Genomic DNA, 14956 nt, shown 5'->3' with positions numbered 1-14956 from the left:
ATTTGAAGACATTGTTCCCAGTGTTCAGACATTTAACAGACTAAATGATTTGTCACCTAACTATAAAAAATTATAGATTAATCAATAATAACCATTATCATAGTTACAGCAGCACTTTGATATGAGAGTTTTCAAAGTAGCACAAGACAAATAAGAGAGCTCCAAAGAAGCTGATCATTTCTGTCCAAATAACAGATGCATTAGTCAAAAAACAAAAGAGCAGTAGTGTTTCATTTGCAAAAGGAGATGAAAATCTTGACATCTGTTAAACGAACAAACTGCCATGACAAAAAGGAACAGCGCTTGTACGATGACATTAACCGCCAGTGACATGATGAACATATGCAATATATAGGGGGATGACAAGTGACATGCATCCTCAAATGACCTGCATTTGAAGCAGTATTTGCAACAGTGATTCAGATTATGTGTCATGTTTAGGTACTTCATTATAAATTAAATTTGCGATTTTGTCTGATGCCTGCATGAAAGGCCATTTTATTATCTAGTTATTTATAATTGTAGTTGTTTTCTGTAATGATCATCATTAAAATGATAAATGATCATCTTTCACAGTTTCATCTGGGAGTTTATCCCTTTGTTGGAACAACACCAGTAAACAAAGGAAAGACTCTGACATCTTAGTATGAAGACTGTAGCTGATCACTGATATCAAACCATCTCTTTAAATAATGAAGAAACAGATGCACAGTGGGAGCACATATGAGAAAACATATCTGCAGTCTCTTAATCACCGTGAAGAAAATTGCAAATGATACTATTTGGCTTTACGAGGTTGGAGTTTGGTGACAGTTATTACGCTTCATTTAGTGACAAATATGCTAAGGACTGAGAAAGGCTTCAAATAGTATTATGTAAATATTGCTCAGAGGACTTGAAGACGAGAGAGAGAGAGGAGGGAAAGAGAGAGATAAGGGAAGGATTAGAGTGAAGTGCAGATGCACAAAGTGACATCACTTGTTCATACTTTACAGCAATACATTTGAATATTCATTCATTCAGAGAACAGACTTTGTAATGCTGACACAATGTGTGAGTCACACTTGAAGTGCCAAAGGTTCTAGCAAATTCTATTTTGGTTTTTTCAGATGTCAGGATGAAAATGGATGAGAAAACAGAAACACATTTCTGCAGGATTGTTTCAGATGTGTTGTGAATTTTAACACATTTTGCGTGTGTTGGCTTGCCTCGTAAAGGACTGAGCCCTGCTGCTGCTGCTGCTGCACAAACCCAAAATATAGAAAGTTGGAAACTCTGAGGAGAGGGTTCCTCCCCACTGCTATGATCCCAGGTGTTATTCTGTTTTTCTTTCATTCCTTTCTTTCTCTCTTCATCTCATAACTTCATCTTCATCCCTCCCTGTCATTTCACCCCACAGTCCCGTTCGACAGTCCACATGAGCGTCTCCAAACCACCGCCGCCACCCTCCACCTCCCACTTGGCCATACCCCCTTCCTCCACCTCCAGCCCCTCTTCATCTGCCACCTCCCCCTCGACAACACCCCACTCCTCTGCCCTACCCCCTCCTTCCCCGGTCAAAATCTCTATGCAGGAGCACTTTGCCATAAATGTGTGCCCGGGCCCCATCCTCCCCATCCCACAGATCTCAGACTTCTTCCCGCGTTTTCACGACTACCCCTGCACGCCACCGCCCCCAAGAGAGAAGAAGATCCTGAAAGAAGAGACTTTCAATGGGGAGACGGGCGGAGGATACAAAGATGGGGAGAGGGCGGTGGACAACGATGGAGACAGGGAGGAAGTGGTTGACTCTGATGATGATGACAGTGAGTTTTTAGGAAGGTGATATAAGTTTGTGTGTGTGTGTGTGTGTGTGTGTGTGTGTGTGTGTGTGTGTGATCATTCATGTGAAAATTAGAAGGCAAAACAGCATCAAAACAACACTGCCAATTCTGCAACTTTGGAGTGGAGAGTCATCTTCTTTTTTACTCAAAATGAGTTTGTGCATTTTTTCCTCTCTGAAGCACAACATATGCTTGCAGAGTAATTGTGGCGTCAAGCATTTTTCCTAAAGTGTTTGTCACTCCCACTTTGTGTGACACTGTGCCTCGGATGATTTATTAGACAGCATCACAGTAGTGGGACTCAGCCTGCAAGTTTCTGCTCATTCCCAAACAGTAATCAAACAAGACAGATCAATTCACATTAGCTGGCGTCATGTTTTTAAGAGAACATCTGCTACAAATATGACTCCAAGCTTTTGAGTGTGTATTTGTTACTGGGTGAGTGTGTCTGTCCCTTTTCCTGGCAGTAATTGCTGTGTGTTCTGTTGTTTTCAGCCTACCTGGGAACATTGGAGTTCACCCTACACTTTGATCAGGAAAACAACTGTCTTCACTGTACAATTAACAAGGCGAAGGTACACACATTTCCAATATCCAATACCCAGTAGACAATTCTAATAAAGACACCCCTGTCTATGTGTGACTCGTTGCATAATCCTCCTTGAGCGCTCAATGAAAACAACTGGCCTTTAACGTTTTTCAAAAGATGTCATACTACTTTGTGTCAACCTTTTAAAAGCAACATGTTTGCCACACACCAACCACAGCTTGTCAATTCAAGACAAAATCATCTCATGGTGCTATGAAATGTTAAAAATAGTGCCCCATTGCTGTGGTTGATACATTTAGTATGTTCATCGTACAAGGACACCAGCCTTGTGCTATATATTGTATACTGTCACATGACGTTAATTATGTAAATCTCACTGAATGGTTCCCTTGAGGACAACACAAGGGAGTCGAGGAGAGTAGAAAATACTGGTGTAGTAAGAAACCCCCAGCAGCGCTCTTGAGTTGTAAGTACTGTGGAGGAGGTCTGTCATATTCGCTGTCTTTTTCTGACCCTGTCAGTTGTGTGAAGTGTTTCAGGGCATGATGACGTCACCTTTGACACTACAGTACGTGTGTGTGTGTGTGTGTGTGTGTGTGTGTGTGTGTGTGTGTGTGTGTGTGTGTGTGTGTGTGTGTTTTCTTGCTTGTGTCCACAGGGACTGAAAGCCATGGACTCCAATGGGCTGGCGGATCCATACGTCAAGCTTCATCTTCTCCCCGGGGCTAGCAAGGTCACTGCTCCAACCTTACCTCAGTGGCAATTAACGTAACATGCTACCACACTGTGTGGCATGCTCTGTCCCAGTCACTGCAACTCCCTCATGAAGTCATACATCACATCAGTGAAATTGGTGGTAAACAAAGATCATTTCTGGAAAAGTATTTAAAAAGCAAAACACAATTATTTGCTTTTTGTATTTAGTTTTTGTCATTTGCTTTTTTTGTAAATACACTCCCTCATTGATCCCTCATTGATCGCTGAAATGTAAGCATCCTAATTTATCTGGTTGCTTTAGTGGGCCGCTTAATGTAGCCCATCCAATGCTCTGCTTTATTGAGCACAAACATGTTCTGGTCTGCTGCACTGCTCCTGTCTTGTTTGCAGCTCAAGCTGCAGAGAAGATAAGGCTCACCACAACAGTAACCCCCAGCTCTGGCAGAATGCAACCTGTTGTCGGCCATTTTGGCTCAAGGTTAACATGAAATGAGGTTATGATAAATGCGAGGGAAGACGCTGAGCCAAGATAGGTTGAATGAGGCAACTGTCTGAGGTCTAAGGTGCTAACAATAACAACGTCTGGGGGATTTTTGTCCTCCAGCCTTCCTCTGTCTGTCTTCTCTGCCATTGTTATCGCTCTCCTTTCCCCACTTTCCACCCCTATCTCTGTCTCTATCTCACTATCTCGCTCTGACCCTCTTTGACCTTGAAATACCAACAGTGTGAGAGAGAAAGGAGACAACTGGGAGGGAGGAAAGGAGGGGAGAGTGAGAAAGACGGAGAGAGAGGGAGTGGAGAAAGGGAGGGAGAGACAGATGAGGGGAGGACAGCAGCAGGTGGTTGTCATGGAAACAGGGAGGATTGTTACACGACTCACGTCAACAGGCGAGTGTTGATGGGGGATAGGATGGTGGTGGTGGGGGGCGCGGAGAAAAGCGTCAATGAGTAGGTAAGTACCCATGTACCCATTTGTTTAATATCCACCAGACGGGGCTCACCGCACTTGAAAAGTGGGAGCGAGCACACAAAGAAGTGAGGATGACAGAAAAAAAACCACACACACACACACACACACCTACTCTTGTCCACAGTCAGACTCAGCATGTGAGTATTGTAATAAACGATCAACAACACAAAGGGTTTCAGTTTCTGTGCACAACTGAGTTGTCTGCGAGCAGAGACACATGTCTCTCTGATCACACACGTTTCCCATCCACTCTCACATCCTGCAGCATACGCTGTATAACCATGCAGTATACACGCAAGCATGCTGTCTTGTGATGCCAGGCACACAGGGACACACTTGCGGCACATGACCTTGCGTATATGCAGACACATAAGGGTTTAGTCACAGTAACATAGAGATGTGTGATGCACCCTTCATCCCTCACTCTTCCTCTATCACTCCCTCTTTCCTTCTCACACATAAACATACATGGACACAGTAGTTCCTGGTGCCTCTATGATGGTCACTGGTGTTTTCATCTCTTCATTCATAATTGAGACGCGTGTCAAATTCACCCATAGCCAGCTTCTCTTCAATCACAGTTTTAGAAGTAGGGATTGAGAGAAAGGGAGTGTAAAGTACTGTGAGTAAAAAGGATCCATGCAGGCAGATGGAGAGAGAGAGGAGGGAGAGTGTGATGGACAGATGGAAGGATAGAGATAAAACATTTAGAAACAGATGCAAAAGCTGGGGTGAAGTGGGAGAATGAAGGCAGGGAGTGACACAGAGCAGGAAAAGGGTACTGGTGTTTTAAATGTAAGATAAGTGCTCAGAAAATATTCAGTCAACCCAATTTAGTCAATAGGGAGTGATGATTATTTGAAGAATTGTTACTGAGTTGACTTGTGCTGGTACACATGCAGTGGTGCGACACGATGTGAGTCGTGACTGCCTGTGCACAACTCCTCCTGCACTTTAATGAATCAAACAAATGACATGAATCAAAAACACTTGTTCCCTTCATATAACAAGCTCTGGAGGGCTGACTCTTGTAGATAAGTCAAAACTTTCTGAAAGAAGGAAGGATAAAGAGGGACCAGTGATGGGAATGAGGAAGGAGAGGGAAGAGGAAGGGGGAGGCGGTGCAGGCAGAACAATGGGATGTGGACAAAAACCAGAGCATGGAAAAGAAGATGGAAGGGGAGGGTTCAGCATCTGGCCCTGAGGCCCTCGCAAGAGGGTGAATGTGGCAAAAAGGAGGCGAGAGAGAGAGAGAGAGAGAGAGAGAGAGAGAGAGAGAGAGAGAGAGAGAGAGAGAGAGAGAGAGAGAGAGAGAGAGAGAGAGAGAAATTAGGTGTTTATCTTCAAAGCTTCAGACATGAACATTTTGAGAGAATAGCTGCACAATTTCTCAACCAACTTGACAGCATATCATTTTGCATAGACACTAGTGCTGGAAGATACTTTAGTGAAGTAAATGTAGAAACACTATAATGTAGAATACTAGAGCTTAAATGTTGATAATTTTGGTAAGCCCCTGTCATATTCTTATATGTTATATTATCTGATAAGTAGAATATTAAACATATTATTGTTGTAACTTTGGTCATTTAGAGGACAAGGCTGGCGATGTTCTATATTTTTCTTATTGTTAGCAAATCTCACGAGAAGACCAAAACAAGAGTCTCTCAGTACTCTCAGACTTCTCCAATCTATCTGTGTCTCTCAGCCCTGAGCCAAGTCGTCCCTACTGAAAATGGAACATCCAAATTAATATAGTTTAATTTAAAAAAAAAAAGTTGTTTCCTACATCATCTGGGCTCTCTAATTTCTTCAGCAAAAACACTCAAAAAGGAGTAAATATCACATTTTGGGGAGCTATTTTCACTGGCAGATTAAAACATTAGAACATTTGGTGTTCTAGTGAGTATTTACAGCAACCATGACCTTGTACTATTTGTATATATAAATATGTGCACTGACTCAAAATAAACTACTGTCCACATTCAGGGTAATGAAAAAAACATGTCGCCCAGTGCAATGTGGCTGATGGATGTGTTTTGGTGTTTTTGTTTTTTGGACAAAAATGTAGCTCTTTAGCACAGAGGAAAATTAGGATTTTGATACATGAAGGATACATTTCATGTGGGTTTTTATGGGATTTCTTGGCAATAACAAAAATGTACTATTTCAGAAGACTCATAATTTATCTGTTTTTACTGTATTTACAGTTTGTGTTTACGTATATGTAAATCTGCAGTAACTACTGATAATTGAAAGAAATGTATGTGGGTTGAAAAGTACGGTAGTGTGTTGGAGTAGAAGAAAAGTGGCATAAAATTGAAAGCGTAGTATGTCATATTTCTACTAGTTCTGCTTTTGGCTCTGCAAGTTCTTATTACCCATATTTTATGAGAAGAATTTGTGTAGAACTTCAGCATTTGAGCCACAAGTTTGGCTTCACAAGATTAGCATTCAGGAAAATGTCAATGCATAGGAAGTCAGTGAAAATGCATTATATTATCATGCAAGCCTAATTTCTAGATGGTTTTATAAAACCATAATTATATACAAAAGACAAAAATCCGAAATAAAAACTTAAACAAGATGAACACGTCCTTAAGGCAACTGTGGGAAGTGAAGCAGCAAGTGGCCGCAAACTTTATTTATGGATGATGCTATTAGGGGCTTGTGGGCATTTCCTGTCCTTTAATTTTTCACACTAATTGTGTTGTGCAGTTTAATTGGCTGCAGTGTTGTGCTGTTGTTTCGAGACACAGCACTTGTTTTGGAGGCCTGGCTGGTGCTAATTCACCGACTTATCACATTGGGGAGGAGACAGATGGACAGGTGAGGCGAGGGAAGCCTTGCGTCCTCTCACTCTCCTCTACAAAGTAGGCAGCAGATGTCTGCTATATCCTGAGGGACAGAGATAAATGATGTTCCCTCACTCATTTTCTCTCACTCCCTCTTTCTCCCTCTTTGATCTTTTAGTGTCACTTGTGTTTTTCTTCTTTTTCGTGATCTCATTCTCCTTTCTTGCTGATCTGACGACTTTGCTCCCTTGATACTTTAAATATTCGTCACCGCTCTTTTCCTCTTTTGATCCTTCCCTTCCCATGGATTTCTTATTTAATATTTCTCCTACTCTCCCCTCTGCAGGCGAACAAGCTACGCACAAAAACCCTGAAGAATACGCTGAACCCTGTGTGGAATGAAACGCTGGTGTATCATGGCATCACAGCGGCTGACATGACCACCAAAACACTCAGGTAGGAACAAAACTCTAGATGTCACTCTGGCCAGCAATTAGCTCTATTTCCCAGACAGCCAAATGACCAGTTTATTATGCAGAGGATGAAGTTCCATGCTTCCAATTCTCTAGTGTACTGCCAGCAACCGGCTATGTATCCCAGTGGGATTTTCCAGATAATTCATTATTGCAGCCAGGCAGCACCAGCCAACTGTTCCACTCACTGTTGCTCATCAGGTGTTGGCTATGTGGTGAGTCTTTGTACTTCCCTCCTGGAAATGATCTCCATATGGAGTAATTGAGGTCAAATGTAGCCATCTTGGCCCAAAAATCCGGATGCACTGGTGTCACCCTGCATGTGTAAGTTGATTCAGAGGCTGAGTTTTGTGTATGTTGTGTTTGTGAACGTGCACGCTGCGTACAATCATTGTCAGTTTGTTCAGCAGATTCATAATAGGGTTGGATGGCATTGTTTATCCTGAGGAAACACAAGCACGAAAGCATGCAGACATGTGCACGAGTGCACACAGGCCATGCACACCCACTTGTCTCTGCCGCACAAATAAATGCAGGCAGTCAGGTATGTGCTTATCCTCTTGTGTGTATGTCAAGGGCAATCACTGGCAGGAAACAACATGCATGGCCCCTCCTCTGTACACAGAGAAAACACACACACAAACACACACACACACACACACACACACACACACACACACACACACACACACATAAATAACGCATGTCCTTGAGCTTTAGCAAGCACACACATTCAGAAATAACATTTACTCTTCCTCACCAAACACATCTCACAGAGAAACAGCAGCATGAGGAGAGACCCCCTCAAACTAAAGGAAGCCTACCTGACCTCTATCCAAGGACATAGCCAACAGACAAAAACCAGCATGTAGGCTGTGGGCAGCCAAGGCGAGGATGAGGAGGAGGAGAAGTGTGTCCAGTGTCATGCAAGAGATGAGGAGAGAGCGAGAGAGAGAGAGAGAGAGAGAGAGAGAGAGAGAGAGAGAGAGAGAGAGAGAGAGAGAGAGAGAGAGAGAGAGAGAGAGAGAGAGAGAGAGAGAGAGAGAGAGAGAGAGAGAGAGAAATAGAGAGGTGGCTGCCAAGATCAACAAAGAGAGCAGGAAGAAAAGCGTGATTGATGCCAAGTGACAGATAAGAAAGTGCAGAAGGGGAAACTAGGGAGGCCAAGATTGAGGAAGACGACAGACTAGAGGGATGGAGAGGATCCAAGGGTCAATGGAGAGACAGAGACACTGGCTTAGAGAGGGACAGTAATGAAATGGCTTAAGTGATGAATGAGGAATTTCACTTAGCTGGGGAAAAAAAGTGAGTGATGGGGAGGAGTTAACTCAATGAACAGCCAAAAACAAAAGAATGGAGACAGTGAGAAATATTTGAGAACGGCAAACAAGCGTGAGTGAATGAAACGCTGTCTGACATGTGGAAAGGGGTGGTGGGGGGGGGGGGGCAAGCAGACAGAGACAGGGAGAGGAAGAGAGGAAGAAAATCTGTTCAAACTCTGTCTGGATGTGTAAAGGCGCCAGCACAATACTTTCAGCCAATAGACAGACTTTGTTCTCATTACACCATAGAAAGCAGCGAACAGTCAGAGAATGGAGAAACAGAGAGCGATCCCTGGAGAAATGTTTACCTACTCAGTTGTGCCCTGCTGTATCCTGCTGGTCTGGTCCCAGCAGGGAGCAGAAGAGGGGATATTGTACTCTTTGATCCCCATGCTCTTTGCACTGCTGAGCGAGAGGACTGTGTCCAGACTTGGCCTCTCTCTAGACTTGCCCAAAGGCCTGGACACTGCGAAAATGGTTAATCTGGGCTACGCTGCACGCAGCCCAAACCCATTTCAATTCAAAAGATTTAGTTTTCATGCGAGAACAAAGGTTCTTTCAGGTATTTCTTTAAAGCTGTTTCTTACTGTTCGGCCCACATCAGAGACGCAGATAAAAGCTTGAGTGCACCCAAAAACTTCTGAGTCATTAAACATTTCTTTAGTGTCAAAAGCATTTTTATCGAACTATTCTTTGTAGTGGAGGACAAATGCTGTATGCAGTGTTTAAAGTGGAGGGAGAAGTGGATTTATTTATTTATTTCCTCATTCATTCTTTCGTTTTCAGTTAAAAAGATTATAAAAAGGCATTATGCCTATGCAAAATGTGCCAAAATAGAAAGAAGCTGGTTATGAAATGGCTAAAAAAAGGAAGAAGTCTCTCAAAGTTGTTTAAGCATTCTTTTTTATATCATGTATTCAACAACTCTATTCCTCAGTGTGCAGACTGTATCTCCAAGGACCACTGTTATTAAGAATGAACCAGCTGAGTAAACTAATAACTAATGTCCTCAATCCAGACTTCACGGTTGGCCTCATACTGACTAATCCTTTAATTGGTGCAGGAATGCTGCTTGAGGTGTTCAGGTCTTGAGTGAAACACCGACCAAACTTAAACACAGTGCAGAAATCCCCATCTTCATAAGTAATTTATTAGTTATTGAGTCCTAAACATAATAATTGTAACAATCTGAGATGATTTGAATGTCCAATAAAAGTCAGTTTGTTTCAAAAATGATTTAATTTCTAGAAAGCACCTGACACAAGGAAAACTGCACTGGGAACAAGTGGATTTATCTCCTTTTATGTCTGAATATTAGACATAACGACTCTCTTAGAAGATCGTTTTATTGTAGTGAAGCTGACATGATTTCAAGATTAGGTCCAAATTTCCCTGTTTCTCCATTGCGTTCTGCCTCTGCCTTTGGGCAAATTTAAAATGATTTGACAGTAGTAATCTGGTGCTTCAATCCTTCCCCTCATTTAAATGACACAGCCCTCAAAGAATATGTGAATTGTACATTCATGCACACATTGGGTAGAATCTTAAGGCTCCTTTTGGCTTTTATAGCTGAAATGATGATCAGGCCACTAGTTAAAAGAGTGGAGATGGAAACTGTGGTGGTGTTTTGATCAAGAGATTGTGTGTGTATGTGTGTGCATGTGTGTGGACTACCAAGATGATGTCAGTGCCAGGTCTAGTCTACTTTTTTTTCAGTGTCTTCCCTCTATCTCACCATCCCTCTCTCGGGCTTCGTAATAGACTCACACTGTCCCTGGCTGTAGAGAGATAGGAGCAAATCTGGGACCTGATATTGTATTGTATGTAGGATGAGGCTGTGATTAGCTACTGGATGCCTTAGGTGAGATGTATAGTCTGGTACTGATATGGTCAGTGAGTAAAAAAACTAACTTTGATTAGAAGTTAGATGCTGGGGTTATATTTTGGTTGGGGTTGTTTGATTTTTTTGTAAGGAGTTCACTGAACAATGACTGTCCATTCATTGCATAGCAACTGTAACTAGGCAGGTCAGGTCTGTCAAACTAATTAGTGGTACTTGGTATCTAATGAGTGTTGGTTGTGTCTTTTTTATGACCTTTCTAAAACCAGAAACACAACAGCAAAAGTGAAAGAATAAGCTGTGTTTATCTGTTCTAATGAAGACTGCATTATAAGCCCACAAGTAACATTATCATTACTTCCAAACTCAAGGGTCACTAGCTAACTATACTAATATGGGGGGTTACTGGTTATACCTGTTCAGGACTGGTGCATCCACAGCATGGAAGCCAAGATAGTGGTTTATCAGTTTAGAGTAACATTAGCAGCTCTACCTCTGCTCTTAATTTGTGTTGGGGAAGTTTACACTCACCTTCAGCCATTGTGTTAGATACTAGATAGATGTTAGATACTTCATACAGCACACAAATCCTTTTCTCTTATACAAGGGACGTATACTGTTTAGCATAAATCGAATCACTCTCCGTCACGCTACTCAAACTACATTCTTTTAAACTATCACCAAGACCTTGGACTGATTCTACAAAAATGTGTTAGATCAAATCATGTAGTGCTCAAATGTTCCCCCTAAAATCAGTGTAGAATATCAGCTAATTTCAAGTAGCCATGTAATTTATCTTCACAATATTAAACTTTTAAATACATTAAATATTGTAAATGGAAAATCATATGTCATGTGTAGTGCCTTGAACAGTTCAATTAATATTTGGGAACATCAAGTAAAGCCCAAATGTGGAAAACAGAGAATTAAGCCTTAAATCACACAAATCCCCATGGCATGGAATTAAAAGCAGTATGGCATAACAAATCAATTGGCAGGCTAAGTGGGGATTCATGAGGTATTCACAGTATCTAAAGTTTGAAATACCACTGAGCTCCTTACATGCCAATGATCTTTAAAAAAAACAAAAAAAGTTATACTTGTCATCGAAGCCAGTTTTTGTTGACTGTCTTCCTACTTGTTTAGACCATTAAAGTAATACTTTCACAGGTTCAGAAAACACACAGGCATGCTAAAACATCCTGTTAATCTAAAGTAACTCATGAGGCAGATTTTTGTCAGTGACTCCACACTGAATTTGGCACCGCAGGTTGAACAGATTCCATGAGCATCTGCTTGGCTTTTACAGGAATACTAGAGCCGGAAAATGTGGGAGAGGGTGCAAAGAAACCGGATGGAGCATTTGCACAGAGGGCTACACGTTTTGGGGCAGAACTGATGTCACTTTTCACCACAACCTTCGTCTCATCACAGACACCTTACAAGTATGACAGAGCAAAGGCACATAAATCATCTGACAGCTGTGGTCATGAGTCAGAGTTATTCTGAGGCTTCTGCTGGAGATATCAGTTATGACTAAAAGGCTGGAACCAGCATGTCAAACGTCCAAATGTCAGAGGGACAGGAAGAGGGGATAGGTGTGTGTGTGTGTGTGTGTGTGTGTGTGTGTGTGTGTGTGTGTGTGTGTGTGTGTGTGTGTGTGTGTGTGTGTGTGTGTGTGTGTGTGTGTGTGTGTGCATGTGTGCAGCGCGAGAGAGAAAGGTTGAGAGTAGAGAGTGAAGAGTGAGAGAGAAATCATAGAGGAAACAGTCCATCTGGGAATATCAGAGCACAGAGGGAATATTGTAGCAGGTGATGGGCTGTGAAGACGCCACTGTATCTGATGGAATATATTCACCCTCCATCAAACATCACCAACTGTCGGAAAAAGTGCTCTCTGTGGGAGCAATCATATTGCACAACTATAGCAATACACAGGACACTGATTTAGTCGTCTCTTTTTATATTTAGAGGGAAACTAAAAGCAAGACATGCAATAGAAGAATCTTTACATAATTCAAATAGAATATGTTTTCCGCTCAATTATGGCACCTTTAGTAATATGTAGAAAGTCTATGCAAATGACTCGATTACCTGCACACAACATGAAATAAAAGCATTTTTCAACTCAGTGAAACACACAAAAAATAGAGTAACAGTGAGCTTGCTCAGTAATTTACATTTACATTTTGTCATTTGGCAGAGGCTTTTATGCAAAGCAACTAACAAGCGAGGCAAGACAATCAAGTGTTAGAGGAGAGAGACAGAGAAAGAGCTGTGGTACAAATTGCTGACATGCAAGTGCAATGAGAAAAAGCCGTTTTCAGTTTTATTATTATTATTGTTGTTGTTGTTATCATTATTATTATTATTATTCTTATTCTTATTATTATTATCATCATCATCATTTTTTTCAACATGACAAAGCTAACATGCAGAGGTTAAGCAGGTATTATGTAAACTTACAATGCTCACAATCTTCGTTTGTGTGTTAGCATGCATTTGATAATTAGCACTAAACAAAAAGTACAGTTGAGGCAGACAATTAGCAGATTAGGTAACCTGGCTAATTAAGCTAATCTGCTGCAGCACATTAAACAGCATGCTTACCTGAAAATGGTCTTAAATGTGAGATGCTGGTCTGTCCATGACTTGTAGCTTCAGCAGTTTGTTTACTTTGTCTCCATGCCATATGGTGTAGCGCCACATTCTGCCAATTAATGTCAATCAAACAAACCTCCAACAGACCCCCTAGCCGACTGAGAGAAAAAGGAGCATTTCTGATATTTTTCCAATCACCTTTTTTCTTCATTCTAATAATACAAAACTATGTTTACATTTTTTTTTTTTTTTTTTAAACTGACTGCAAAGGGGGATGATTAAATGTGATTTTAAATTAGTGTCTGATGGAGGAACAGCCATGAAGAACATGACTGAAATCCTTTGGAAACCTATGTCCTCCTCAAGCAATCACGCAATGTCTCATCAATTATGAGGTCGTTCTTGTGAAATCACAGAGAACTCGACTTGTCTTGCACATGAAGCTGGATGATAGTTCAGACATACTTTGGATGTATTTGGCACAGTCTTCACAATAATGAGTGGAACACAGCAGCAGGGTTCTTCTGTAACTGACTCATCTGTTTCTCCGTGTATGTGTGTGTGTCTGCCTTGTGTATGAAGGCTGTGCGTGTGTGACATGGACAGACTCGGGCGAAATGAATTCATTGGAGAGGTGAGAGTGGCACTGAAGAAACTCAGAGAGGGGGAGAACAAACGATACAATATGGGCCTCGAGAGAATTGCACAGGTTGGTACATTATGTGTGTGTGTGTGTGTGTGTGTGTGTGTGTGTGTGTGTGTGTGTGTGTGTGTGTGTGTGTGTGTGTGTGTGTGTGTGTGTGTGTGACCATGCATGGACTGTTCACATACATAGTAAATGGGTTTCTGTAGACATATATATATCAAGATATGTCCTATTTCCATTGTTCATGTTGCACTGCATTATATTGTGTAATAGATATTCACCTGGAGGTTTTGTAGGTTATAACCAAGATTGCTCGCTCTCTCTTTCTGTATGTCTATCTCTCTCTGTTTCTCTGTCATTTCAGAATAAAGAAACTAACAATCAATTGGTGGAGCAGGGAGCTCCGGTGGCAGAAGAGGAGGTAACACTATTGTTTTTATCATCACCAATCCTATCATCATTTTAACCTAAACATGGCTCTCTGCAATTTCCTATTACCCTTCTATATAATACATGTTCTTATCTTTTTTGGAAATTCTAATGTCTTCTATTTCCACCATGTAAAAAGAAAGTTTAATTGATTAGTAAATGTGGCGTGCACTTTAATACACCAGTGTGAGAGAAACTTTTCATATGGACACAATATCACAACAGTTTTTGAATCGCAGCAGTGTTTTTCTCCTCTGGTGGTCGTTATCTCATTTCTCCTCATGATTTTAGAGACAGAGGCTAATAGCTTTGGGTCTCAAATGAGAAGGGAGCAGTGTCATTTTGCCAATCCCAGATAAGGCTTTTAATTACAAACTTAAATTTGAATACTGCTGTTGTCCTTACAGGCACACACTGTATGCTATGTAGGAAACAATTTTGGAGCAAAATTGCAGCTAAAGTATTTGTTAAAGTATAAAGTATCTTTATTTCAGTTGTTCAGAGTTCAGTTATTTTTTATAGCCACTGACAAACAAAATCTGCTGCAGGATTCCCCACTGCGCGTATTCAGTGAAGGGGGGAAACATCAGAGTGGAAACAGGTGCTGCGTCTGACATGGTTGTTTTCTGTCCCCAGCGTGGCCGCATCCTGGTGTCACTGTGCTATAACACAGAGAAGGGCTGCCTGCTGGTTGGGATCATACGCTGTGCCCATCTGGCTGCCATGGACTCCAACGGCTACTCTGACCCCTTTGTCAAAATGTAAGTCACGTCGGTATTTTTATGAACAA

At 41.5% G+C, this 14956-nt stretch overlaps 2 protein-coding genes across 2 annotated transcripts in view; one reads left to right on the top strand and one right to left on the bottom strand.

The window, feature by feature from the left end:
* cabp4 (calcium binding protein 4) overlaps window positions 1-13142 on the bottom strand; it is a 54111-nt gene extending 40969 nt beyond the window's left edge. Inside the window, exon 1 of the mRNA XM_062429922.1 lies at window positions 13101-13142. The gene's annotated coding sequence lies outside the window, so the exon portion shown is untranslated. The remainder of the gene's footprint in view (window positions 1-13100) is intronic.
* Window positions 1418-14956, top strand: part of doc2d (double C2-like domains, delta) — a 30900-nt gene continuing 17361 nt past the window's right edge. Inside the window, exons 1-7 of the mRNA XM_062429911.1 lie at window positions 1418-1805; window positions 2319-2398; window positions 3032-3106; window positions 7202-7311; window positions 13674-13800; window positions 14102-14158; window positions 14803-14927. Coding sequence (XP_062285895.1) covers window positions 1418-1805; window positions 2319-2398; window positions 3032-3106; window positions 7202-7311; window positions 13674-13800; window positions 14102-14158; window positions 14803-14927 — 962 coding nt within the window. The remainder of the gene's footprint in view (window positions 1806-2318; window positions 2399-3031; window positions 3107-7201; window positions 7312-13673; window positions 13801-14101; window positions 14159-14802; window positions 14928-14956) is intronic.

The sequence above is a fragment of the Scomber scombrus genome, chromosome 2 (genome assembly GCF_963691925.1).
Source record: "Scomber scombrus chromosome 2, fScoSco1.1, whole genome shotgun sequence".
NCBI lineage: Eukaryota > Metazoa > Chordata > Actinopteri > Scombriformes > Scombridae > Scomber > Scomber scombrus.
This window is presented reverse-complemented; position numbering and strand designations above follow the sequence as displayed.